Genomic DNA, 26,827 nt, shown 5'->3' with positions numbered 1-26,827 from the left:
GACAAACCAGGGGCCTTTTCCCCAGTCTTCCTGGAGGTTCCCAGGGAATGTGGCTATATTAATACTTTCCACATTGTATTGTTTATGTTTCCCCCTCCAGACTGTATGCCTTGAAGGCAGGTATCAATGTCTTATTTATTTTTTAATCTCCCAGTCCAAACACCTAGCATTCAAAGATATTTGTTGAATGGATGAAAAATTGATGCTTGGATAAAAAATTAAAATGAAATAAATTTACTAAACCTTATCCTTAAAATGCAAAAAAGTAACTGAAGAAAGCCCACGTGTGCATCCTGCTCTGTGTCTTACAGAGATCAGGGACACAGGCGCTGGCCAGGAAGGTGGGGAAGGAGCCTCCTGCTTGAGCTAGTTCCATGATACTCAAAAACTTAAGGCTCCGAGAAACCAAGATGGCGGCATAGGTAAGCACCTAAACTGCTGCCAGCACAACAATTTCAAAACTACAACTAAAAGACAGAACGGACACCATCCAGAACCACAGGAAGGCTGGCTGAGTGGAAATTCTACAACTAGAAGGAAGGAGAAAAGCTCACAGAGAATTGGAGGTACGGCAAAGGGTCTTTGTGCGCGCAGAGAGGAAGGGCGGCTGAGAGCCTGGCTGACTTTCTCTGGTGGGAGGGGGATGGAAGGCCCCGACTGCACTGAACCCCAGTTCCGACTGCACTGAAACCCAGTTCCGGGCGAAACCCCGTGGACCCAGGCTCATACAGGGGGAGTCTGGACTGTCAGAGAGAAAGGCACCCGGAGACTCGGAGACCCGGGGGAGACCCGGGGGAGCCCCGGCGGGCAGGGGTCTGGAGGCACACGCACCAGTGTGCACAGAGACTACGGAGGTTGCCACAGGCTTTCCCTAGCAGAAGGGAGTCGGAAGCGCCTGACTGCACTGAACCCCAGTTCTGACTGCACTGAACCCCAGTTCCAAAAGAGCCCCTGGGGACCCACACTCTTGTGGGGGGAATCTGGACTCTCGGGCAGAGACTCGGGAGCCAGGAAAGGCAGAGGTTTGGAGGCGCACCGCGCAAGGACAAGGCTGACGGGAAGCCAAGACTGTCTGCTCCGCCCTGAGACTCCACCCCATCCAAGCTGAGCACAGAGGCTTTTGCAATTTGGCAAGTCTAATCCTATAAGGCTGTCTCCAGCACCGAACTTCTCCCAGCGTAGACACAGCTGATCCTCACAGCCAACTGGCCTGCAGGTCAATTCCTCTCAGTGATACCAACAACAATCAAGACTTAACTACAACAAGGCTGTACACACAGTCCACAAAGGGGTGCACCAAGAGTGTCTACCTCAGGTTAACTGGGGAGGCCGACCCACTGGGCCATATAGGAAACCTAGCACACAAACCTACCCTACCAACTCAGGGAAGCAGTGAAAATGTGGCGACAAAGAAACAGATCACAAATGAAAGAAATGGAGGAAAACAAACGACTGGATATAGAATTCAAAACCACGGTTATAAGGCTTTTCAAGAATATCCTAGAAAAGGCCGATAAATATAACGAGACCCTCGAAGATATGAAAAAGGACCAACTAGAAATTAAACATACACTGACTGAAATAAAAAATATTATACAGAGACCCAACAACAGACTAGAGGAACACAAGAATCAAGTCAAAGAATTGAAATACAAAGAAGCAAAAAACACTCAACCGAAAAAGCAAAATGAAAAAAAAAAAATCCAAAAAGTTGAAGATAGTGTAAGAAGCTTCTGGGACAACTTCAAGCGTACCAACATCAGAATTATGGGGGTGCCAGAAGAAGAGAGAGAGCAAGATACTGAAAACCTATTTGAAGAAATAATGACTGAAAACTTCCCCCACCTGGTGAAAGAAATAGACTTACAAGTCCAGGAAGCACACAGAACCCCAAACAAAAGGAATCCAAAGAGGACCACACCAAGACACATCATAATTAAAATGCCAAGAGCAAAAGACAAAGAGAGAATATTAAAAGCAGCAAGAGAAAAACAGTTAATTACCTACAAGGGAGCACCCATATGACTGTCAGCTGATTTCTCAACAGAAACTATGCAGGGCAGATGGGAGTGGCAAGAAATATTCAAAGTGATGAATAGCAAGAACCTACAACCAAGATTACTCTACCCAGCAAAGCTATCATTCAGAATTGAAGGGCAGATAAAGAGCTTCACAGATAAGAAAAAGCTAAAGGAGTTCATCACCACCAAACCAGTATTATATGAAATGCTGAAAGGTATTCTTAAAGAAGAGGAAGAAGAAAAAGGTAAAGATAAAAATTATGAACAACAAATACATATCTATCAACAAGTGAACCTAAAAATCAAGTGAATTAAAAACCTGAGGAACAGAATAATCTGGTGAATATAATAGAATCAGGGGCATAGAAAGGGAGTGGACTGATAATTCTCAGGGGGAAATGGGTATGGGGGGGTTCATGAAGAGACTGGACAAAAGTCATACACCTATGGATGAGGACAGTGGGAGGGAGGTAAGGGGAGAAGGTGGGGTGGGAACCGGGTGGAGGGGAGCTATGGGGGGAAAAAGGAGAAACAATTGTAATAATCTGAATAAAGATTTATTAAAAAATAAATAAATAAATAAATAAAAACAAAAAAAAAACCTTAAGGCTCCTTTTCTTAAACTAGGAAGGAACATAGCAGGGTTTAACTTGAAAAAAAATTTTTTTTTCACTTGCTTTCACTCGTTTGCAATTTTTTCTAATCTTAACTACTTTAAGATCATCTAGTCCCCCTCAATAAAAACTAGTAATTGCCACCAAATAAATTAAAGATGAGAAAGCGAAAAATAAATGTAGAAACTGGAAGAAACTATTAATGAAGATCAAAGTGGGCTGTGTATTTAAATGAACTTCACTGACTGGTTGTGGGGAGGGTTAATAAAGATGTTAATGGTAACTCCCCAGGGGCTTTGGGCAGTGCTCGGAGTGCAATGGTAATGAGCCCAATCAGTGTTCACAGCTTGGAGAGCGCTGGTGGCTTCGTTAGCTGGAGCAAGAGGTGGGGGTGGGGGTGGCTGCTGGAGTCTCAGGGTAGGGACTCCACTCACAGTACATTCCAGAAGCATGTCGCCAAGCTCACAGATTCCAAAATCAAGTCTGGGTGGAAGGACATAATCATCTAGAAATGGACTTGGAAAAGTGTTCTTAGCTGGTCCCCGGTATGGGTCATTGTTTTGTTACCAAATCATTGTATCTGCCCTTTGATGGCTGGAAGTTAATGTGGCAAAGCACTGCCTTGGAATCCAACAGACCTGGATGTTCTGGGTCACCCCCTTCCCGGCGAGGTGACTCTAGGCAACACACATACCTCCCTAAGCCTCAGCTCTCTCCTCTATACCGTTGGGATGAGAACACTGTCCCCATCTGATAGGGCTGTTGTAAGTCAAAGTAGAACAGTGTATGTAAAGTGCCTAACTCATAGTCAGTGCTTAATAACAGTGGTTATTATTATCCAAGGTGAATGGTAAGTTACATATGCTTTCTTGGCAAAGCAGGCAGAACAGGTCTTTTATTTATTTATGTTTTTATTTATTTCAGAGAGGAAGGGAGGGAGAGAGAGAGATAGAAACATCCATGATTAGAGAGAATCATTGATTGGCTGCCTCCTACATACCCCCTTCTGGGGATCAAGCCTGCAACCCATGCATGTGCACTTGCTGGGAATTGAACTGTGACCTCCTGATTCATAGGTCAATGCTCAACCACTGAGCCATACCGATTGGGCCAGAACAGGACGTTTAGAGTCCTAGAGAGTACAATGGGAACTAAAACCCAGGTTCTCTAACTTCTAGCCACTGATTTCATCCTATATAATAAAAGCATAATATGCTAAGTGTCCGACCAATTGGTCACTATGACGCACACTGACCTCCAGGGGGGCAGATGCTCCAGTAGGTTAGCTTGTTGCTGGGATCCAGCTAATCGGGACTGAGCAAGAGGGCTGGACATGCCCTGGAGCCCTCCTGCGGTCCCTCCCCAGCCAGCCGATCCCCATCAGCCCCAATCGGGACTGGGCAAGATAGCCCTGGTCAGCCCAGATCGCCGATCAGGCCGAGGGACCCCACCTGTGCACGAATTCATGCATCAGGCCTCTAGTTTAACATGTAGTTAGTAACTTTATGTGCCAGTTAGGGGGCATGTGTAAAATACTAGAAACACTAAAAGGGGTCAGGTTTGTTCTGTAGAAAATTTCAGCACTCTTTCCACTATGCCATGCTTTGGGTGAAATCAATGATGATGACACTAATGTTATCTGTGATTTAGTCGCCTTACTGGTACCCATTACATAGCATGTAGATAATAAGGGCCCTCCCAGGGAAGAGGCCCGAAGCCACAGAGTGGACAGGCATCTCACCACAGCTCGGGGCAGGGAGCGGGGAGAGAAGCAGAATGGAGCCTTCACCAGCAGAGTCAGCTTCAAACTGACTTAGGCCGGAGTTTGGAAACCCTTAGGGTGTGCAAATTCAAACAATGTTTAGCCCCAAGCAAGCAAAACAAAACTCAGTTCTAGAGCCAGAAGGTGTGCCTGACATCTAGAAGGAAGCCATAATGCAAGGGAGCGAAACATCAAGAGAGAGGCATAGCATCAGCTCTCACAAATCTGTCACTGAGTCACAGCTCGATGCACCTCCACACGGTGTGGAAAACAGAACGACCACAGACATTGTTGAGCACCTACTAAAAGGCACCATGTGTGGCGACTGATGTTCACTAGACTTAGTATGGCGACCATGTCACACTATATACATAAATCAAGTCATAATGTTGTACACCTAAAACAACTACGATGTTATATATCAATTATATCTAAAAAAAAATAAAAAAAAATAGGTCCCATGGCAGATGCAGATGAATAATTTCACTTACTTCTCAGAACGGCCCTGCAAAATGAGACTCAGGGATACAACGTGGTTAATGGAAGGAGAACAAGATTTGGCTGTGGACTGACCCCCTGCCAATTCGGAAATGCTTCTGTGGGGATGTGGAAGAAAGCCTTGGCTTTGTGGTGTAAAATCGTGGTACTCCCACCAGCATGGGCCCTGGCAGGCAGGAGGAAGAACTAGCAGTTATGTATGCCCTGTGCTTGGCACATAGGGAACACTTTTTCAATGATAGGATTGTTCCCATTTTGCAGATTAGGGAACTGGGAAATAAGTAACTTCCTCCAGAGAGTACAAGGTGGAACTTGTACTTGCCCGTCCGTGGGAGAGTTGATGCTCCTAGTTAAAACCTCCCTCTGGTGCCTTCCCCCCTAGTCCAGCCCACAGAATATCTCCATAACTCCCTTGGCTAACAGGTCGAGTGACTGAGCGGATGCCAATCACAACAGACACACAAAGACTTGCTCAGAACCCTTTGAGCCCAAAGCATGGTAGCTCTTTATCATCCCAATAGAGACAGGGGTCATTTTAGATTTTAATCATCATCTGTCCCACCATGGCGACCGACGAAGCAAAGCTCTTACACTGCATTTCAGGTCAAAAGAAAACATTCCAAGAGAAAGGCTAGAGAGCTCCATTATAACGCTGTCTGGTGTCAGCGTGCCTGTTATTCTTGTCCCTGTTATTTCTTGCTTCCACCTGGTGGTCAAAGGTTGAAAAAGCAGGCGTACTGAAAACGACGAGGCCTGAGCAGGCTCCATTTGCCTGTGTCCATACAGGCCATCGGAGCCTGGGTCCCTGTAGGGCTTTTAGTACCGCTTTCCTGCCTTTTGATTTCCACCGAGTTCCTCGAGTGGAGAATCTTCCCATGTGCAGCCTTCTTTCCCCGGGCGGGAAGGACCGGGGTAATCCCGGATGCTTCCCCGCAGCTGAGCTCATGCCACAAATCAGGCATGATTTTCAGCAGATATTCCTTTAAAAGTTTGAAGGCCTCTGCGGACTCCATTCACTTCTCAATGGGAACGAGCATCAAAGAGACAGGAATGAGATGCTTTGCACGCACATCAGGAACTAATTGCCAATTTGGCAAATGCATCGCCTAATGTCATGCACTGTTATTTCTAAATCCTCTCCTGTCCTTGACCCCAGGATCTAGATGTAAACTTGGAACCATTAGTGAAGAAGGATAAAGTCTTCTGGTGCCCCAAATGGAATTGAGAGGGATTTAAACTCGGCGCTTTTGAGTGTGGTGAAATGAACCCAGCAGTACATTAATGCTAGGATTTGAGCTCACACAGCGTGAGTGCTTTCAGAAACCGTGTTTAAGGAAGCAAACAGAGCCACGGCAGACCCTTTGAGTGGAGCAAAAGAAGTTGGATGAAACAATCAATGACACATTAAAAACCACAACGGGGCTGCAATCATGTGGCAGGAAAAAACGTTTCTCTTTATCACAGGATCTCTGCATCTAATGAGATGGCGACTGGCAACCTCCAGGGCAGTGAGGCCTCTGTTTACTCGAGTGGAGAAATGTCTAAATATTTAGTTGAGTCTTTTAAAAGCCTTACACAATTCCGTGGCAAACTCGTCTCTAAGGTACGATCTTATGAGCTCTAGATTGCCATTGGAAAATCTATGTAGAGGAAATTTGGGAAAGAAAAGCCAGACGATGAAACACACAAATGTGGCCCTGGCTGGTATGGCTTAGCCTTAGCTGGTTGGAGCGTTCCGGTCGGAGCACATACTGGAGTCAATGTTTCTCTCTTCTCTCTCTCTCTCTCTCTCTCTCTCTCTCTCTCTCTCTCTCTCTTCCCCATCAATAAACATATCCTCAGGTAAGGATTTTTTTTTTTAAAAAAAAGCACAAATGTTAACTTATTTTTTAATCTCAAAATTAACTATTTTTAATGGCCTCCGAATACTTCGTTTAGAACCAACACCTTGTCCGTTGATACCTTCTCTTAATTGATTCTAAATCGTTCTCTCCTTTTTATATATGCTTTACTCCTACTGGTTCCAGTTGGGCCCAAAGTACTTGAGGCTCAAAAGGGAAGGGACTCCTGAGTTGTTTTTCCTTGGGGCAGGGGGTAAGGGAACTTTGTGAAAGTGTTCCATTCACACTACTGTCTTGCATTAGCAGATTTTAGCCGAGACCAATGTCCAGTTTGCTCTAAGCTTCTGGGGTCTTCTGTGCCACAAACCCAGTGCCTCACAGTTAAGGCATCAGTTGGGGTTTTCCCCTGTTAGACTTTCTGAGAGACTCCCCTCTAGCATGCTGTCCTTTATCATTGCTTCCTGCGGACTCTTATTAAGGATCACAAAACTGCCCCTTCCCCCCACCGCAGGAGGCCAGCACAGCCCCGGCTCCCGCCAGTTTGATTAATGTGTCTTGGCTAATTGTGTGAAGGATGGCAGGCCTTTAGCAAGTGTGACCAGCTCATTGTTCAGCCAATCACAGGCGCCTCAGTTAGCATGTGAAAAGGGGGGTGTGTTGCCAAGGGAGGGTGAGTGTTCTGGCGGCTGAGTCAAAGGAGGAGCATTTTGGGGGGTCACAGAGCAACACCCACTTCTTTGAGGGGATGTTACTATGCTCTACTAAACCTGTAAACCTCTTACTCAAAGCACTTCTTTTCTCCTCCCTCTTTTTTCAAGGAGATCTTTTTTTCCCAGGGTGCAAGCAGGCAAGACACTGGCTACTCTGCAGATGGAGTTCACGTTCCAGGGTTTTTAATATTTCACTTTTATATTTCTGTTAGAGAATGATCCTGCTGAGAGTCTGGGAATCCGCGCTCGTCAGAACCCCCTCACTGACACTTGGATATATTGCTCTGAAAGCTATCCCAGGAGAAAAGATTAAACAAAAAGGAAAAAAAAAAGAAAAGAAAGAAAGCCTACTTTTCAAAGGCTACTTCTTAATCTGCCCACATCAAAATAAGACAACTGGCCCTTTGAAGTAGAGGACACAGAGTTCTCAGCCAGCTTGCTTAAAATGGGGGTGGGAGAGAGGGAGGGAAGGAGAGAGGGAAGGAAGGAAGGAAGGAAGGAAGGAAGGAAGGAAGGAAGGAAGGAAGGAAGGAAGGGAGCAAAAGACCAGTCTCTAAAATCATACACCTCTTCCATTGCCCCGATTTAATCAGGCACAACAGTCTGAATTGAGGGCTAGAATACCTACAACCCTGCTCACCAGTGTCCCTAGAAGACAGGTAACTGCTCAGACAGATCCTTCCAGCGGGTGGGGTTTTGTTTGTGTTAACCTACACACAGAGGGACTGTGTTGTCTTCCTAGACACAGTCCAGACACGGCCGGGAAATGGCAGAGTGGGTGCAGATGGAAACTGGAGGATTCGCCAAGTTCTGAGCTCTTTGACTCCCTCAAAATTGCGGTGCCAGCTGAGTTCAAAGTTTGGGGTCCTTACTACAACTTAGAACAGAAAGGAAAACAATGGAAAGCTCATCCAGAATGGTGTCCACAGTTCTGCTCAGTGACGTTTTTCTGGCTCCCATCCCCTCCTCTGGTCCCCTAGTCGTTGGAGTACAAGGGCATGAAGCAGCAACAGCAGCTCAGAGCGGGGTGGGGTTGCTAGGGAAGGGGGCTCAGAGAGACGTCTCGATTCACAGAGTGGGTGTTCCTCGAACACAGAGGTGGACGAGCCTTTTAAAACATAGTCCTTATGATTGAGTCCTCAATGGTATTGATCCCAGACTCAAGAGAAGCTGGACTATTAAGATGTACAGATATGGGTTTACAACTTGGCGGTGGCTAAGGCTATAACTCTCGTCCTTCCACAAGTTCTGCCCACAGCCACTCACTGCTCAAGCCCATGGACACAGCGCTCACACACGAGCACCCTGCCCCTCAGAAGGAGAGCTGGTGAAAGGGTGTGGACGAGTAAATACAAACCCAAGCTCTTAAACAGCCAAGAACGGACCTAGCACAGCAGATAGTAGGTGCTTAAAACTGTTGGACTCATTTGAATTAAATTGAATGCTTCCTAGAAAAACAATGCAAAGTATGAACCCGATTGATGCTGTATCTGGAGATTTCTCTCCAGACATAAAAAATTGCACATTACTTTGAAACAACAGCAAAATGAAAGATATAACATATTTCTCGCTGTTTTATTGGAACCCCAGTTACCTTATTTAGTCCAGAATCTGGCAGGGGAGCATTTGGCCAAGTTCCTATCATTGTTGTTTTCAACAAGGCCTTCTGTACTGAGAAACTATTTATTGCCTGAACCAACCTGAAACCCAAATGTTTGAAGTTTGGGGAAACATCACATGCTCACCGTGGCAGTTTTGTATCAACATTATCCAAATTGTTTTCTACAACCCATCTGTGACCCTAAACGTCTGCTTGCATCCATTGTAGAAAACTGGGGGTGGGGGTGGGGTCCCATTTTCACCTGGAGGAGAGAGTCTAGGCTGGGTGAAGAGAGGTATGGGCAGGGTCGGAAAAGACGAAAGCCAGACTCTCCTAGAAACCATGGCAACAGGAGAGAGGACCTATTGCAGCCTGGGTCCTGGTCTCCGCAAGAAGCCTGTTCTTTTCTCTCTCTGTCTCAGACCAAAGGCAAAGCCCTGTGGCCAGACAGCAGCATTTTTCTCAGGAGCCAAACGAGCAAACTAGTTAGAAATGGTAACCTACTAGTATGTGTGAGTGACCCTGAAGCCAGTTAGCAATGCATCCGACCATTCACATACAGCTGAAATGACTTTATAGTTTGTCTTTAGCTTGCTATGAGATTTCCGTAATCCTAGTTAATTCAAGATCTCTGATCCTGGGGATAGCTGTTTGAGCAAAAATAGTAGAGCTGCAGAAAGAAAGAAAACCATCCCTAGCCTCCGTTGTCCATTGCTTTTCTCTTTAACCACCTTTTTCATCCCTCTCCAGCTCCTTGCTCTCATGAAGCCCTTGCAGGATCAGCTCATACCAATGTTAACAGTGACAACAGTTTGGAAAAAAAAAAATAATCCATTTTTAGTAATGGGACACTGTAAGACTATGAAGACTAAACAATGTGACTTGGGTCACATTCACCCTCACCTTGTCCTTATCTGTGCATATCTACCTCTGCCCCAGTCCTGGCAGCAGGAGTCCAGCTCTTGTGTGGCCGTTCTTGCTTCTCCAGCATCGGATACATCCCATCATCCTATAGCTCACCGCCTGTCTCCGCCCTTCTGTCTCAACATCTTTGATGTGACAACTGGTTAATCTGTCCCCTCTGCCATGGCCTTGGGACCATTCCTCACAGACCTCCCCTGTGGACAACACTTCTAACATTTCCATATCCACCCTAGGAGCTAGTCTTGGAGGACCAACTACGTGACAGAAAATGACCACGTGGTGAACTCTTGTACAATCTAGACACATAGCTGTCCTGCCCAAGGCTTAATGAGCCAAATGAGTTTCTACTTCCCCTCTGTTGCAGAAGCATATAAATCCGTGACAGTCCTGGGCTCAAAAGTGACACTATCTTTTTAGTTGTTTCCTTGGGCACTTGTGTATTTGGAAATGGATGTGGTATCCACAGTAATAGTCATTTCAGATGCTTATTCAGTTTGCTATTTGTGGTTTACAGAGCTTGAGAACTAATCTAACCTTAACTACTATTTCAGTGTCCTCCTTGTAAAAGGATTAGTCAGGGAATTCAAGAACCTAAAAATTTGTCTAGACCTATCTTCCCTGTTGAGTTAACAACAATAGAACACACTGCGTAGCTAAGTCTCTCACCCTGCTAATCCCCAGAGCATTCCAAAGCTCAAATCAAATGTTACCTGGATTGTAGTTAGGTAGTTTGGAAACTCCAGGCCAGGTGTCCTCTGTAGGGACTCCCAACACCTACACAAAGCCAAAGAAAGACAGAGAAAAGTTAGGGGAGACGTGAGGCAGATGGAGCAGGTATGAAGACATGAAGGACAAATCAGGCAAGAATTGGACGTATGTCACATTACACCAGCTGATGTATCCAAGAAAGAAACTTTTGTGTTTCCCTATTTATAGTTGTATGGGCAAAACTAGTATATTCCTGTGGTCCTGGAATGGTTAATTTTATGGGTGAACTTGATTGGGGCAAGGGACACCCAGATAGTTGGTAAAACATTTTTTCTGGGTGTGTCTGTGAGATGTTTCAGGAAGAGATTAGCATTTGAATCAGTGGAATGAGGAGAGACCTATCCTCACCCACATGGGAAGCATCATCCAACCCATTGAGGGCTCCAAGAGGAACAAAAAGGTGGAGGGAGGGCATGTTCTCTCTCTTCTTGAGGTGGGATGTCCGATTTCTCCTGCCCTCAGACATCAGTGCCCCCGGCTCTCGGGTCTTCAGACTCAGGTTTATCACTGGCAGTTCCCACAGTTCTCAGGCCCTTGGCCTCGAGCTAAATTATAGCAGAACCACTGGCTTTTCTGGTTCTCCAGTTTACAAATGGCATATTGCAGCCTCCATGACTGCATGAGCCAATTCCAATAATAGATCTCCTCTTATAGATCTCTAGATATCCTATTGGCTTTGTTTCTCTGAAGAATCCTAATACAGGTCCTGAGCTTGTGTCTCCACTAACTCACTTGTTCTGAGGCAGATCATATCTTGCTTGAAGTCATATCCTCATCATTAAATATCTATTGCATGACCAACGTACTTAGGATGCTATGTTGGGAGCTGGGATATAAAGAAGCAGGAGGGATGTCCCTTTGCCTTACATTTTATTTATATATATATATATATATATATATATATATATATATATATATATATATATATATATATTCAACAGGAGGCTTTGACAGCCTACATTATGCCCCTGCCTGGCGTTCAGCTGTTCCACAATACGCTCAAATTAAAAGGGTTCAGATTACCGACCTTTAGGCAGAGGAATGTTGACTAAAAATGATTCCCAGCCCAACTCCAGTTCTTTCTACCAAATTCATCTCATTTGCTTGCGTTTTCTGTGGCCCAAGAGCTTGGAGTCTGGTATTTGGATTTTAACTGGTGGATAGTAATAGTAACAACATCACTAAAGAGAACCTCCTTTGTACTTCGGCTTACCAAATTAAAGCTCTAGCTTTGAGTTGATGGGAAAATAAAAGTCCTTTGGAATACAATGTTAAAACATTTCAGATTTGGGATGGTGATGTTTCTGAGTTTCTTTATAGGTATCACCTTATCATTTTTAAAAAAGATAATCATAAAAGCCCAGTGTCAGTTATATCTGGGAGCTAGAATAACAGTGTTTTTATAAAATCTTAGTAAAATACTAATAGCTTTTGTTACACCATTACAATATAATTCTTCTTAGAAGCATTTCTTATAGAAAGAGGCTAGAGAATCCATTTGTAAAATGCTGGATAGAGACAGTAAGAAGTCAACTGCCCAACAAGTGGCTGATGATCATCAATAAGGAACCCAGACCCTTACCACCCACCGGCTTGCTGACCAGGACTCCGGCTGGAAAGTACATTTTGTGGTGCCTGTTAAGCTTGTCCTCAAACAAAAGACACCAAAGTGCTATTCTCCCTCATAGAATAAAAAATCACGCCGCACAGCAAAATCTTCTTTCTTTGATCTATTTCCTAAACAAGCTGAAAAGCTACTGAGAGGATTACAGGCTTCTCCTATCAACCCCCTGAGCCCAAGGAACACCAAGGATCCTGAATCCATTGTGAAAAACCAACTAGACTACTTCTACTTTTGTAGGAGTGGGCAGGAGGACGGGAAGCTAATTCCTCATTTTTAACCTACCATCATATGTATTTGCACAGGTGTGCAGGTAAACCAGTGGGTGTGACTCACAGATAGCCATACGTCTTCTGTTAACAGGCAAAGTATAATAAAAAGAAAGCAAAGATAATGAAGAGAAAGCAATAAGGGAAATAAATAACAACGACCACATCCATATTTTTCTAAGGCGAAAGTTACCAGAATGGTTATTTTGTATTCTGTTTAATTAAATCAGCAAAATGGATAGCCATAATGTTTAAATATTATGCTAAAAGCTGTAAGCTTGAGATTTTAAACGTTTAAACAAAATTCAATATCCCTTATTTGGAAATTTGATGCTGAGTTTCTATTTGAAAGTTATTGAATTTGTTTTCACTTGAGAAAATTACTAAATCTCCACTTCAGTCTGGGAAACTGAAAACCAAAAATTGTTGATTTACGCCCTCCCTAAAGGCTCCTAAAAAGGCAGCCAGTGAGTGCTATATTTGAAAACAGTGGGCTGCAGGGCTGTTTTCGGCCTTTGTTGGAATGGAAACTGAAGGCATTTTGATTAATGGATTCAAGGTCTGCATAGTTTGTTTTATTCTGATTTTAGAACCACAGCTGGGATTATTTGCTAAAACTGCTTATTGAAAGAATTAGATCCCAGAAAGCAAGTGACAGCTATTCAGATGTGAACACACACACACACACACACACACACACACACACACACTCACACACACACACATTTCAGAAAGATGGTAAAAGAAAAATTCAGGACTTCTTGTGATGTCTTTATTCCTAAGAGTGAGACCTCAGGATAAGTGTAGAGGAAGGTTATGTTTAGAGACAGGGAGATTTAGAATGGACATGCCGCTTTCAAAGAAGCCACTCCTACATCCACTCTCGTAGACTGGAAATAGATTTCCTATTCTCATTTGGGTAGACCATGTTTAGTAAAACACAAATTCAGGAACTATTTGTAATGTTTACGTTTCTAACCCACCTAAGATATAGTAGCAGAAAGACAACACACTGTTGAAACTGGTGACTTTTCCACTTTGTCCTCAGAGTGTGGAGCTACAGCTATGATAACAAAACCATTATCCTCCTTTGACAGGACCAGGTAGGAATGAGACATAATGAATCTGGTCTCCTGCTGCTCATAAAGTATGGCGAGGCAATATGGAACTATATCCTTGGTCAGTACAGATCAAAAGTCAACAATGAGCTATGCAAGTTGACAAACTCAATAAAAACTACCTGGGTGGGAATCAGATAAACAGAAAAGAATATTTTTATTTTTATTTATTTATTTTTTAATTTTTAATTTAATAAATCTTTATTGTTCAGATTATTACAATTGTTTCTCCTTTTTCCCCCCATAGCTCCCCTCCACCCGGTTCCTACCCCACCCTCTGCCCTTACCTCCCCCACACTGTCCTCATCCATAGGTGTACGATTTTTGTCCAGTCTCTTCCTGCACCCCCCCATACCGTTTCCCCCTGAGAATTATCAGTCCACTCCTTTTCTATGCCCCTAATTCTGGTGAATATATTCACCAGTTTATTTTGTTCCTCAGATTTTTAATTCACTTGATTTTTAGGTTCACTTGTTGATAGATATGTTTTTGTTGTTCATAATTTTTATCTTTACTTTTTTCTTCTTCCTCTTCTTAAAGAATACCTTTCAACATTTCATATAATACTGGTTTGGTGGTGATGAACTCCTTTAGCTTTTTCTTATCTGTGAAGCTCTTTATCTGACCTTCCATTCTGAATGATAGCTTTGCTGGGTAGAGTAATCTTGATTGTAGGTTCTTGCTATTCATCACATTGAAAATTTCTTGCCACTCCCGTCTGGCCTGCATAGTTTCTGTTGAGAAATCAGCTGACAATCGTATGGGTGCTCCCTTGTAGGTAATTAACTGTTTTTCTCTTGCTGCTTTTAAGATTCTCTCTTTGTCTTTTGCTCTTGGCATTTTAATTATGATGTGTCTTGGTGTGGTCTTCTTTGGATTCCTCTTGTTTGGGGTTCTGTGCGCTTCCTGGACTTGTAAGTCTATTCCTTTCACCAGGTAGGGGAAGTTTTCAGTCATTATTTCTTCAAATAGGTTTTCAGTATCTTGCTCTCTCTCTTCTGGCACCCCCATAATTCTGATGTTGGTACGCTTGAAGTTGTCCCAGAGGCTTCTTACACTATCTTCAAATTTTTGGATTCTTTTTTCTTTTTGCTTTTCCGGTTGAGTGTTTTTTGCTTCTTTGTTTTTCAAATCTTTGACTTGATTCTTGTGTTCCTCTAGTCTGCTGTTGGGTCTCTGTATAATATTTTTTATTTCAGTCAGTGTATGTTTAATTTCTAGTTGGTCCTTTTTCATATCCTCAAGGGTCTCGCTAAATTTATCGGCCTTTTCTAGGATATTCTTGAAAAGCCTTATAACCGTGGTTTTGAATTCTATATCCAGTTGTTTGTTTTCCTCCATTTCTTTCATTTGTGATCTGTTTCTTTGCCTCCGCATTTTCGCTGCTTCCCTGAGTTGATAGGGTAGCTTTGTGTGCTAGGTTTCCTATATGGCCCAGTGGGTTGGCCTCCCAGTTACCTGAGGTGGACACTCTTGGTGCACCCCTTTGTGGACTGTGTGTACAGCCTTGTTGTAGTTAAGTCTTGATTGTTGTTGGTATCACTGGGAGGAAATGACCTCCAGGCCAGATGGCTGTGAGGATCAGCTATGTCTATGCTGGGAGAAGTTCGGTGCTGGAGACAGCCTTATAGGATTAGACTTGCCAAATTGCAAAAGCCTCTGTGTTCAGCTTGGATGGGAAAGAATCTCAGGGTGGAGCAGAAAGTCTTGGCTTCCCGTCAGCCCTGCCCTTGCGCGCGCACCTCCAGACCTCTGCCTTCTGCGACTCCCATGAGTTTCCACCTGGCAGTCCAGATTCCCCCCGTAAGAGCGTGGGTCCCCAGGGGCTCGCCCGGAACTGGGGTTCAGTGCAGTCGGAACTAGGGTTCAGTGTAGTCAGGAGCTTCCGACTCCCTTCTGCTAGGGAATGCCTGCAGCAACCTCCGCATTCAGCTTTCTCTGCGAGCACTCACACGTGCACGCGCCTCCAGAGCCGCCGCTGCTCCCCCGGGTCTCTGAGTCTCTGAGTCTCCATGTGCCTTTCTCTCTACCTGACAGTCCAGACTCCCCCTGTATGAGCCTGGGTCCACGGGGTTTCGCCCGGAACTGGGTTTCAGTGCAGTCGGAACTGGGGGTTCAGTGCAGTCGGGGGCTTCCTTCCCCCTCCTGCCAGAGAAAGTCAGCCAGGCACTCAGTCACCCTTCCTCTCTGCGTGCGTCTCCGTACCTCAGCCCTCCTTTGCCACTCCTATGATTCTCTGTGAGCTTTCCTCTTTCCTTCTAGTTGTAGAATTTCCACTCAGCCAGCCTTCCTGTGGTTCTGGATGATGTCCATTCTGTTGTAGTTTTGAAATTGTTGTGCGAGTTCTGATGTCTTTTAGTTGTAGTTTTGAAATTGTTGTGCGAGGCAGCAGTTTAGGTGCTTACCTATGCCGCCATCTTGGTTTCTCCCCAATATTATGATTTTTAAATGATGGGAGCTACAATATTCTTTTTGTTCAAAGAAGTCACAACTTCATGGAATCAGAAAGTCAAATACAAGTGGTCCTGGACTTACTATGGTTTGATTTATGACATTTTCAGCTTATGATGGGTTTATGGGGAGGTAACCTGTCATAGGTTGAGGAGCCTCTGTAATATGTATGATGCTGGAAACGCAGGGAGGTTGGTGATGTGAATTGCTCTCCCTCATAACTTGAAGTTAGAGCTGGGTTCAGAACTCACGTCTTCTGACTGCAGGCCAGTGGTATTTCTAATATGGTCACTTATTTTAAATTTGCAATGAGTTGTCATAAATGTCAAAATAAAGTCCCATCAGTTGACTGCAGTGTGATAAAGACAATAGACATGAACATGGCTTTCTGGGCAGGAACTATTAGATTGATTTGTTAGGACATGTTTGTTTTTGCTGTTAAGACATGTTTGTTTTGGTACTTTATGTCCAGGTTCAAGTGCAAATTCTTTCACTTACTGAATTACCAAACACATCTTCAGATGGCCAGTGTCAGTCAGCGAGGCCAGTCCTGGAAACGCGAACCAATCACTAGAGAGCCATCATGTCCTGGGAAATGTCAGCCCATTCTTTCTGCTCTGTGATATCTAAATACTTCCTCTGGTGTGGACAAGAAGTAAGACCACACGGAAGAACGACGAGGCTGTATATCAGGAGATGTTTTTCAGCACATAGGTGATTGAAACATCTCTACAATAATAATTGATCTGACAGAGAAAGGCAGCAGATATTTATTGAGCACTTTTGGTGCAGGAAGCTTGCTAAGCATTTGACCTTTTGGAATTCTGACAGAAGGTTAGGAAGTCATGACCACTAGCCCCATTTAACAAATGAGCAAACTGAAGCTCAGAGGAACTACACAGCTTGCCCACATTTGTTTAGCTAAATGTCGCTAGAATTCAAACCCTGGTCTTATGGCTTTTAAGCTATTATTACGTTAAGCTGCTTCCAGCTTAGATGATGTTTTGGCACCCAGTGATGCTGTCTGAAGAGAAATAGCATTTATCTGTCTTGCAGGGGAGTTTGGAGAAAAAAAAAATCAGTATTTCCTATGTTGCTCCATAATAGCCCCCATGTATCCAAAAGAAAATTTTAATGACAGTAATTAATCTCTATAAAATGTCTTAATGTCTCAAAGCACATTTTCTTTTAGCCAGAAGACAATGTCTTCTGGGTTATGAATTTCTAGCACTAGACTTATTTGCATAGCATTTCTTCGTAGAGGTGAGCCAATAACTTTCCAGACACTGGCAACTAATTTTTTCCTCCTTTCCCCAATGTTCTCTAAAGTTTTTTTCACCTTTATGTGTGTATTAAAGATAAATTCTAGTACTGCTGGTGTGGCTCAGTGGTTGAGCATTGACCTATGAACCAGGCGGTCGCGGTTTGATTCCTGGTCTGAGCAAATGCCAGGGTTGTGGGCTTGATCCTCAGTAGGAGGCAGCCAATCAATGATTCTCTCTAATCATTGATGTTTCTCTCTCTCTCTCTCTCTCCCTTCCTCTCAGAAATCAATAAAAATATATTTTAAAAACACACAATGAGATATCACCTCACACCTGTCAGAATGGGTTATCATCAATAAATCAACAAACAACTATTGGCAAGGATGTGGAGAAAAGAGAACCCTCATGCACTACTGGTAGGATTGCAGATTGGTGCAGCCACTATGACAAACAGCATGAAGGTTCTTCAAAAAATTAAAAATGGATCTGCCTTATGACTCAGTGATTCCACTTCTGGGTACATATCCAAAGAAACTCAAAACACTAATTTGAAAGAATACATGTACCCCTATGTTCACTGCAGTGTTATTTACAATAACCAAGATATGGAAGCAAAATAGATCCAGAGACATAGAAGAATGGAACAGAATCTCAGAGGGAAGGCAGGGGTGGATGGTGGGTGGGGAGAGATTATATGTATATGTGCATAATCCATAGACACAGGCAATAGTGTGATGAAGGCCTGGGAGGGTGGGGTGGAGGGGTCAATGGGGGGAAAAAGGACATCTGTAATACTTTCAACAATAAGGATAAATTTAAAAAATATATATGGAAGCAGCCCAAGTGCCTATCAATAGAGCGTGGATATGCAATGAAATATTACTTGGCTATAAAAAATAACTTCTGACCATTTACAACAGCATGGATGAACCTAGAGGGTATTATGCTAAGTGACATACGTCAGTCAGAGAAACACAAATACCATATGATTTCACTTGTATGTGGAGTCTAAAGACCAAACGAAAGGAGCAAACAAAATTGAAACAGACTCAGAGACACAGAGAACAGACTGACAGTTGCCAGAGGGGAGGGGTTTGGGGGAACTGGGTGACAAAGGTGAGGGATTAAGAAGTACAAATTGGTAGCTACAAAATAGTTATGGAGATGTAAAGTAGAGCACAGGAAATGTAGTCAATAACATTGCAATAACTATGTATGGTGCTGGGTGGGTACTGGAAATACCAGGGAGATCACTTTATATGATTGTAACCACTATGCTGTATACCGAAAACTAATACAAAATAATATGGAATGTAAATCATAATTAAAAATAAACTTAAGAATAAAAGAAATGAAACCACGCACGCAAAAGCACCTTAACATCTTAGGAATTTGATTTTGGAGAAGCATGATACTGTATTTCTCTCATACGAACATGCTAAGCCTTTGTTTCCATTGGAGTTCTATGACAATTTAGTGTCTTGTCTTCAGTTGACAAAGATCCAGGGCCAAACATATAGTAGAATTCGAGCTGGGGGTGGCCTGGCAGAAATGTGCTTAAGTAGGAAGGGCAGAAATCGCCCCGAGAGACTGAGACTATAATATAGGGCGCAGGTGGATTCGTGGGATGTTACAGGACAACAGGGGCTTCCTGGCCACTCATTCCCAAGGTGCTTATATTGTTGCAAACACCGTAAGTCAGTCCGAGAAACACAAATGACCTTAACATGGAGCTTAACATGGAGCTTCATGTCTCAAAGCAGATGGACTGCGTCATTCGTCTCAAAGGCAAATTTGATTTAAAGTTTGAAACGCAGATATTTCTTCTTCCTAAGAGGAATTCTTCTCTTACCTCCCAGATCTTCTCCAGCTGTTCCAAGATGCTGGTAACCCCAGGAAACAAAGGTTGGCCCTGGAACATTTCAATAAAGATGCAGCCGGCACCCCTAGCAAAAGAAATAAGAGTCAACGGACAGTTTCAGGGAAACCAGACCTGCAAAACTGAACTACTAGCATTTCTCCTCCCAGGAAATATTTTGGGGACAGTTAGGTAGAGGCCACATGCTATTATAAAATCTTGGGCAAAAATAAAAGTCCCTTTGTCAACTAAAAATAAGAAGAGCCTGCAGCTTTTTGTTAAAATGGAATGCAACCAGCATTTAGGAACACAGTAGAGAGAGCAAACATTCTGGCTCATTCAAGCTCATTAGCTGTCCATTTTATGAGAGGAGGGGAAAGTTCTAAACCTCCCAACTGAACACTCTCTGCCACTGAACCTAAGATGCTATCATTGTAAGAAGCACCACTATTGCATGTGCTATTCAGAAACAAAACACCTGCGCGTTAAACTATGACATGCTCAGAATGCTGCCTTTATACTTATTGAAAGGGCTGTTACACACTGAATTAGACAGATTATTTTATCATAGGTCATACTCGTACATGCAAAAACTGGAACATCAAGTGAAAGACATTGGTTTAGGTGTTCCTGGAACTTTTTTCCACATTCAGCATTTGTCTCAGACTCTTTGATGTCTATGTTTATCCATGGAATCGTCCTCTACATCAGGAGTTTGATGACACAGCAGGTCTTAAAATAATCCATTAAAGAACTGAGCGTCACTGGTGCTGGGCTCCCAAGCTGACCTTGCAGTTACATAGCCTACTTCTGACTCCTGCTTAAAGAACGTTGCGAAACATGTCTGATTCCCTCTCTTTCCACAACTGTTTGGTTCCTGGGGGAGGGAGAGGAAGGGGATATGAGGAGCTCTTCCGTCTGCAAGACTCTTCCAAGTCACTGACACCCAGGCTGCAAGCCCTGACGCTGGCACGTTGGATGTTCACACACGTGCAATGGCAAGGACAGTGCAGCCGGGCTGATGGCTGTGGTGAGATGCTGCTGATTGTAAGATGCAGCAAGAGTGTGCATCTGAAAACAGATTAAATGGGGTGAAAGGAAACTCCCGTTTCCTTCCCTATGTCGTCAAACGAGAGAGTCATTGCTGAGAGAGAGTAAGAAGTATGATTTATTTTGCTAATAATGCACACTTCTATTCTTATAGTCTTCTGGATGATAAAAATGGTTCAGTTGACAGATTACAGAGATTATCCCCGTGGTCCAATACTTTGACTCCGAATCCCTTTCACCATAACACATACTTTTGCAAACTCCTTGAACCAGCTTGACATTTTTTGGTCTGGCATGATAAAGGATATGTAAGTAAAACGTTTTATTACAAATCATCATATTATTAAGGATTCATATTAAATATGGTCTTTAATATTATTCATGTGTATTTATCCCATATGATAAATTTTTACTTTTTCCATCTGACTGTAGACACGTGCTATTTAATTTACTTTAACTTGGGTAAAAGAAAGCAGATTTCTTTTTCTTTTTTTTTTTAATCCTCACCCAAGGATATGTTTTTATTGATTTGAGAGAGAAACGGAGAAACATCAGTGTGAGAGAAAAACAGCCATCAGTTGCCTCATGAGCACATCCTGTCTGGGGTCAAATTTGTCGGGGAATCCAACCCTGGGGTGTGCAGGATCACGCTCTACCCCACGGAGCCATGCCAGCCAAGGCAGACGATTTCTTGATAAACAAGTTTAAAAATAATTTTTATCCCGTGTCTGGTTTAGAGACAGAATATACATATATATTTTTAAAATTTAAATTTAACTGTATTTTATTATTTCTAAAGAAATGTTTTCATAAGCTAATATTTGGTTTGCATTTTAAATAATCAACTGGCTTATTCTTAGACTTTTGTACGTATATAAATAAAAGCTGTCAGATTGAGGTGTGCAAGCAGATTTCTTCCCCCCCAAACAACAGGTTGTTTTTATCCCCAATTTTTAAAAAGTCAATTTGGATATAATGGCCACATTTTTACTTTTTAATGATTTTTTCACGTATAGGAGACATCTTGATATGTGTTAAAACATCTTTGACCAGACAAATGTAACTTAAGAATCTGGTTAGCTCTAGCCGGTTTGGCTCAGTGGATAGAGCGTTGGCCTGTGGATTGAAGGATTCTGGTCAAGGGCATGTACTCTCTCTGTCTCTTCCCCACCTTCCACTCTCTCTAAAAAAATCAATGGAGCCGAAACCGGTTTGGCTCAGTGGATAGAGCGTCGGCCTGAGGACTGAAGGGTCCCGGGTTCGATTCCGGTCAAGGGCATGTACCTTGGTTGCGGGCACATCCCCAGTGGGGGGTGTGCAGGAGGCAACTGATCGATGTTTCTCTCTCATCGATGTTTCTAACTCTCTATCCCTCTCTCTTCCTCTCTGTAAAATATCAATAAAATATATTTAAATAAAAAAATCAATGGAAAAAGTATCCTCAGTGAGGATTAACAAAGAATCTGTCAGTTGTATCTTGAGGCAAATTTTTAGAACTGTTGTCATTTTAAAGCTTCTCATTAGCTTGTCCTTAAGTATTCACATTCTTTTTTGCTTCTTGTCTTTAAAGCAACAGATATAAAAGGTATAATTTAAACAGTAAGTGGAGAAGAATAGAAGTAATGGAAAACTGTCAAATGGTTTAAAATCATCCTGGTTGCTAGCAATGGTCAACTATGAGAGAAGCCAACTCAGAAACTGAGCTGGTGAATACCATCCAATGGTCTCCACCCCCCGCGCTAACCCTTCTCTGTGTGCTGGCACCGGGGATTAGGAAGTCAATGCTTCAGATACACTCGGGGAAATTTCTGCAACCTTTCTCAATTCTTTGGGAAATTTAAAGCTTAGCTTAGTCTTTTAGGATATTGTTTAATGCTTTTAATCCATTATTGATTTTTTTAAAAAAAAACAGGGCCTACTGTTTATATATGACCTTCTAAGGTCTTGAAAGAAGTCCATGTATTTTTTTACCTTTGAGGAGGTGGCTATGACTGCGGTCACCGCACATCTAACTGTGGCCCCCAAATGCCTGAGATATTTCAGGAATAAGGCCTAGATAACATAACACCACTGCCCTAAGAATGAGGAGTGCCTGAGAGCCCACACTCATCACCACATCCCTTTAATCCAAGAGCCTCCCCGACAATGTGGTTCTACTTGACACCATCTATCTTGTTCTTACACTTGAACTACAATCCCATTTAACCCCTCCAGGGGAGAGTTTGTTACCCTCCTTTTAAAAATAGAGAAACACAGACATAAGGAGGATACATGGCTTTTTCAAGATAACATAATCCAGAGAGACTGCTTAGAAGCAGAATTGACATAAAAATCAGGTCTCCTGATTCTTGGTCATTATGCTTTTGCCACCAGGTTCTGAACTATGTCTGGACATGTGTGAGCATGCATGTACAGACGTGTGTGTGTGTGTGTGTGTGTGTGTGTGTGTGTGTGTTGGGAGTGCATGTGTGTTTCTCTGAGGACAAGGAGAAGAGACGAAGGATTGAAGAGAAGAGCTAGGAGGTGAGGCATGGTAGAAAGAACATAGGATTCAGATGCCTTGGGCAAGACCGATCTGAGTCTCAGTTTCTTTAACTGTAAAAACTTGTAGAATGATCGGAAAAATCAAACGGGTTAGGTATTTGAAAGCACTTTACGTTTCTGTAGACAAATGTGATTGTCATTAGATTGTTATTTAAAATGTGCTACAGACGATAAAGTAACCTCCAGGGTAGGGTGGCTCCTATTTCGGGGCACTAGCTCTTACCATATGTCCAGCTCAGAGGAATATTCAGTGGCTCCCAGCAAGGCATCAGGAGGGCGGTACCAGAGGGTCACAACTTCGGAAGAGTATGTCTGGCTGGGAATGGACTTGGCCCGAGCAAGACCTGGCCAAAGGGGAAAAGCACAGCACTCATTGTCCTGGGGTCTCCGGAGAGCCACAGTGACACATTCTACCAAGGAGGGTACAGCTGGCTGAGTAAACAATATTTAAAAAGTAATACATCAAACTTCAGAGGGAAGGCCGGGGGCGGGGGGGAGAGATCAACCAAAGGACTTGTATGCATGCATACAAACCTAACCAATGGACACAGACAACAGGGGGATGAGGGCATGAGTGGGGGGGTGGGGGAAGTAATGGGGGAATAAAGACATATATGTAACACCTTAATCAATAAAGAAATTTTAAAAAAAAAGTAATACACACACTCTGGGTGCTTTGAATAAAACTACCCAACTTTCTTAATCCTTGTGCACTTCTTCATCAAGTCCATTTCTCAAAGTTTGGCCGACTTTGCAGCTGGATGTGGCCTTCCTGGCAGCTAAGTGTAATGAGTGACTAAATCTTTCCTGCACAATATGAACAGAAGTGATATGTGAACTTCCAGATCTCCCTCCTCCCGGCTGTAATAAGAAGGAGGCAGCAGTGTCTTGAAGGGGGAGGGGGGGCGCAACACCCTGGGGACGGTGGGCCACAGACAGAAGGAGGGTGCACCACACACCGGGGTGCCACCTTACACGTTCTGACTGCTCAGCTCAGACAGTTATGTGAGAGTAAGTAAGCTTCTAGCATGTTTCCTCCTCTGTAATTCTGGGTCTCTGTAACAGCGACAGAACTCAATTCATAACCAATACGGCCGCCCTCCATTTCTGAACTCAATTCATAACCAATACGGCCGCCCTCCATTTCTGCAGTCCAGGAATCCCCAGTTAGATAAAGGGCGGGGGCGGGGGTTGCTAATCCAAACTGGTTAGTTTGGTAGGACCTTAGATGAGTCATTTTCAAGTCCTCCTCTGTACAATGAGAGCACTTGGTCAGCCAGCCACTGATCTCACAGAACCACATGGTCTACAGCCGGAAGAATAGTCAATAGATGAGTCACTGTTGTGGGGCATGCATAAATGAATGTCTGTTAAATGTGTACATTACCCGGATGAAAGCTACCATCTCAGAATAAAGTGCTGCAGCGACAGTACAACTATCTGACATCTGCCAAACAGGGAAGAGTGGCTCCTCAGCTCACACGGAACCAGCTCTTCAACTGATATTTGTTGAGCACTTACTGTGGTGCCAGGCACTAGACCAGGGGTGGGCAAACTTTTTGACTCGAGGGCCACAATGGGTTCTTAAACTGGACTGGAGGGCCGGAACAAAAGCATGGATGGAGTGTTTGTGTGAACTAATATAAATTCAAAGTAAAGGAGCAGAGGGGAGACCAAGAGAACCGGATAGAACAGCCGGATCTGGCCCGCGGGCCGTAGTTTGCCCAAGGCTGCACTAGGGCTACAACATTAAGCAAAAATGGACCCAGGCTGCCATCATAATGCCCATAGTCTAGCGGAGGAGTCAAAATTGTCACACAAATGAGTGTGTGTGTGTGTGTGTGTGTGTGTGTGTGTGTGTGTGTGTGATTATAAACTGTGCTAAGTGCTAAAATGGAAAGATAGAGTAATACTCAGGAGAAATTGGCATCACTTTGGTGGAAATAAAAGCCTCACCTATATAGATACAAAGAGCCTTCATTGCAGGAAGAGTCTACCCGACAATCTGGGGCTTGATCCTGTCATCCTGGGATATCCTCAATCTACTCTGATAGAATTTGTGTCTCCACCTAGATTTACAGAAACCTACCAAGTACAGTTCACTCTACAAATGTCTCTACATCAAAAAAGGCAGTAGGCTAGTAGGGGTGCCTAAGTTTTAGGATCTGACCAGACTGGAGCTTGATATGATCCCAGAGAGCTGCCAGTCTCTCCATGTCTTGCCTCACACTTCCTATATGGTAGTTTGATACCCTCACAAAGCATCGCTCTCCCTGGGCCTCAACTTTTCAAAGGCCAGGACTCGTCAATGCTTTAAACATGTGTACACAAAAGCATCATTGTTCACAGCCCAGAAAGAGACTCGAGGGGCAGCTTACCGAAGTCAGCCAGCTTGAGCTCTCCCAGGTGACTGATGAGAATGTTCTGAGGTTTCAGGTCCCTGTGAAGAACGTGTTGGTGGTGGATGTACGCCAGGCCCCGCAAAAGTTGAAACATGAAAAGCTGGAAGGAATGAACACCTTATCTAAACAGATTTGAGCCACTATGTGTGGATTTCTCCTCTAAATCAAAAACAGTCATCCGTAGAATATAGTAAAAGTGTCTCTTGAGAGATAGAAAAAAAAAAGAGAGAGAGAGAAGACTTTATATTCAGAGGAGGGAAAAAGGACCGGGAAAACCAAGTAAGTAGACCATGTCCTAAACAAAGGGATTCTGGCTTTCCCTGACTTCTCATTTCTTTGGTATTGAAGGAATTACCCGTCCTTAAAAATCTAGAGTGAAACTTTGAAGTTTCTCTTGGAACACTAGTTATTGATTTAGATTTGAGAGATTTAATTTTTCCCCCACCGACGAACTTGGCATGTAAGATCAAAGGTGACCTGGAAATGATATTCTAAGGTTTACAACTGCGTACATTTCCCAAGCTCTCTGATATGAAAGCCTTTTCAAAACACAGCACACGGAGACCAGACTGGGAAACGTATCCTTAGATAGTAAAAGGGAAGAAAGGGACCATTATCTTTTTAAACCTATTTTTAAAGTCTTAGGTTGAAAATTGAAAATAAGAGAAATATACAGTAGAGATTAAGAGGGAAGAGAGACCAAAAGAAATTAGACTCCCCCCCCCCAAAAAAAAATAAATAAATCAGAAGAGACTGAGGAATAAATAGCAGAGAGAAGAAAGAAGAGGGAAAGGGAAACAACAGAAAAAATACATTCAGGGCCCCAAATTTTAAAGGTTGCACATGGTTATAGGCACAGTGACCAGACGTTTTTAGATCCCCACCATTATACAAGTTTAAGGGGGAAAAGAATGCTTCGTTTTCCAAGTATCTTTTGCTATTTTTCCAGCGCCACTGGCAACTGAGAATTCAAATACCAACATCAGTGTTTACAAAGACCAATGCCAACTACAAACATGTTCTGACAGCTTAGAAAAGAAAGCACCAGCCCCAGGTTTCCTGTGGACGCAGGCAAAATAGCAGATACAGAGCTGTGTGGATAAATCCACTTTTCCCATCACACCTTGGAAACTAGGAACTGCAGAGATGCTAGGACCTGTACCAATCTAACAATGACTTGGAGACACTGGAGCCAAGTTCATGAGCAGCCTGGTCTGACGGAAGCAGGAGCCTGGGGGGCGGGGGTAGCACTCTGTGGCCCTGTAGGTTCGATGCAGATCCCACATCAGTTTCATAAACCATTTAGGAATGTTAACAATATCTTGAGCCCTAGCCAGTTTGGCTCAGTGGACAGAGTTGGCCTGCAGACTGAAGGGTCCCAGGCTCAATTCCAGTCAAGGGCACGTGTCCAGGTTGCAGACTTGGTCCCCAGTGTGGGGTGTGCAGGAGGCAGCCGATCAATGATTCCCTCTCATCATTGATGTTTCTTTCTCTCTCTCTCCCTCTCTCTT

General features: G+C 43.4%; 1 protein-coding gene across 8 annotated transcripts in view; it reads right to left on the bottom strand.

The window, feature by feature from the left end:
• CDK15 (cyclin dependent kinase 15) overlaps nt 1–26,827 on the bottom strand; it is a 78,439-nt gene that overhangs the window by 26,613 nt on the left and 24,999 nt on the right. For all 8 annotated transcript variants that reach the window (XM_080670630.1, XM_080670631.1, XM_080670635.1 and 5 more), the window contains exons 7-10: nt 25,293–25,416; nt 23,138–23,258; nt 19,315–19,408; nt 10,681–10,744 (exon numbers count right to left, since the gene is read on the bottom strand). In XM_080670630.1, the coding sequence (XP_080526756.1) occupies nt 10,681–10,744; nt 19,315–19,408; nt 23,138–23,258; nt 25,293–25,416 (403 nt within the window). The remainder of the gene's footprint in view (nt 1–10,680; nt 10,745–19,314; nt 19,409–23,137; nt 23,259–25,292; nt 25,417–26,827) is intronic.

This window comes from Plecotus auritus, assembly GCF_963455305.1.
Source record: "Plecotus auritus genome assembly, chromosome: 5".
In the NCBI taxonomy this organism is placed as follows: domain Eukaryota; kingdom Metazoa; phylum Chordata; class Mammalia; order Chiroptera; family Vespertilionidae; genus Plecotus; species Plecotus auritus.
Note: the sequence above shows the minus strand (reverse complement) of the source record. Positions and strands in the feature narration are given on the sequence as shown.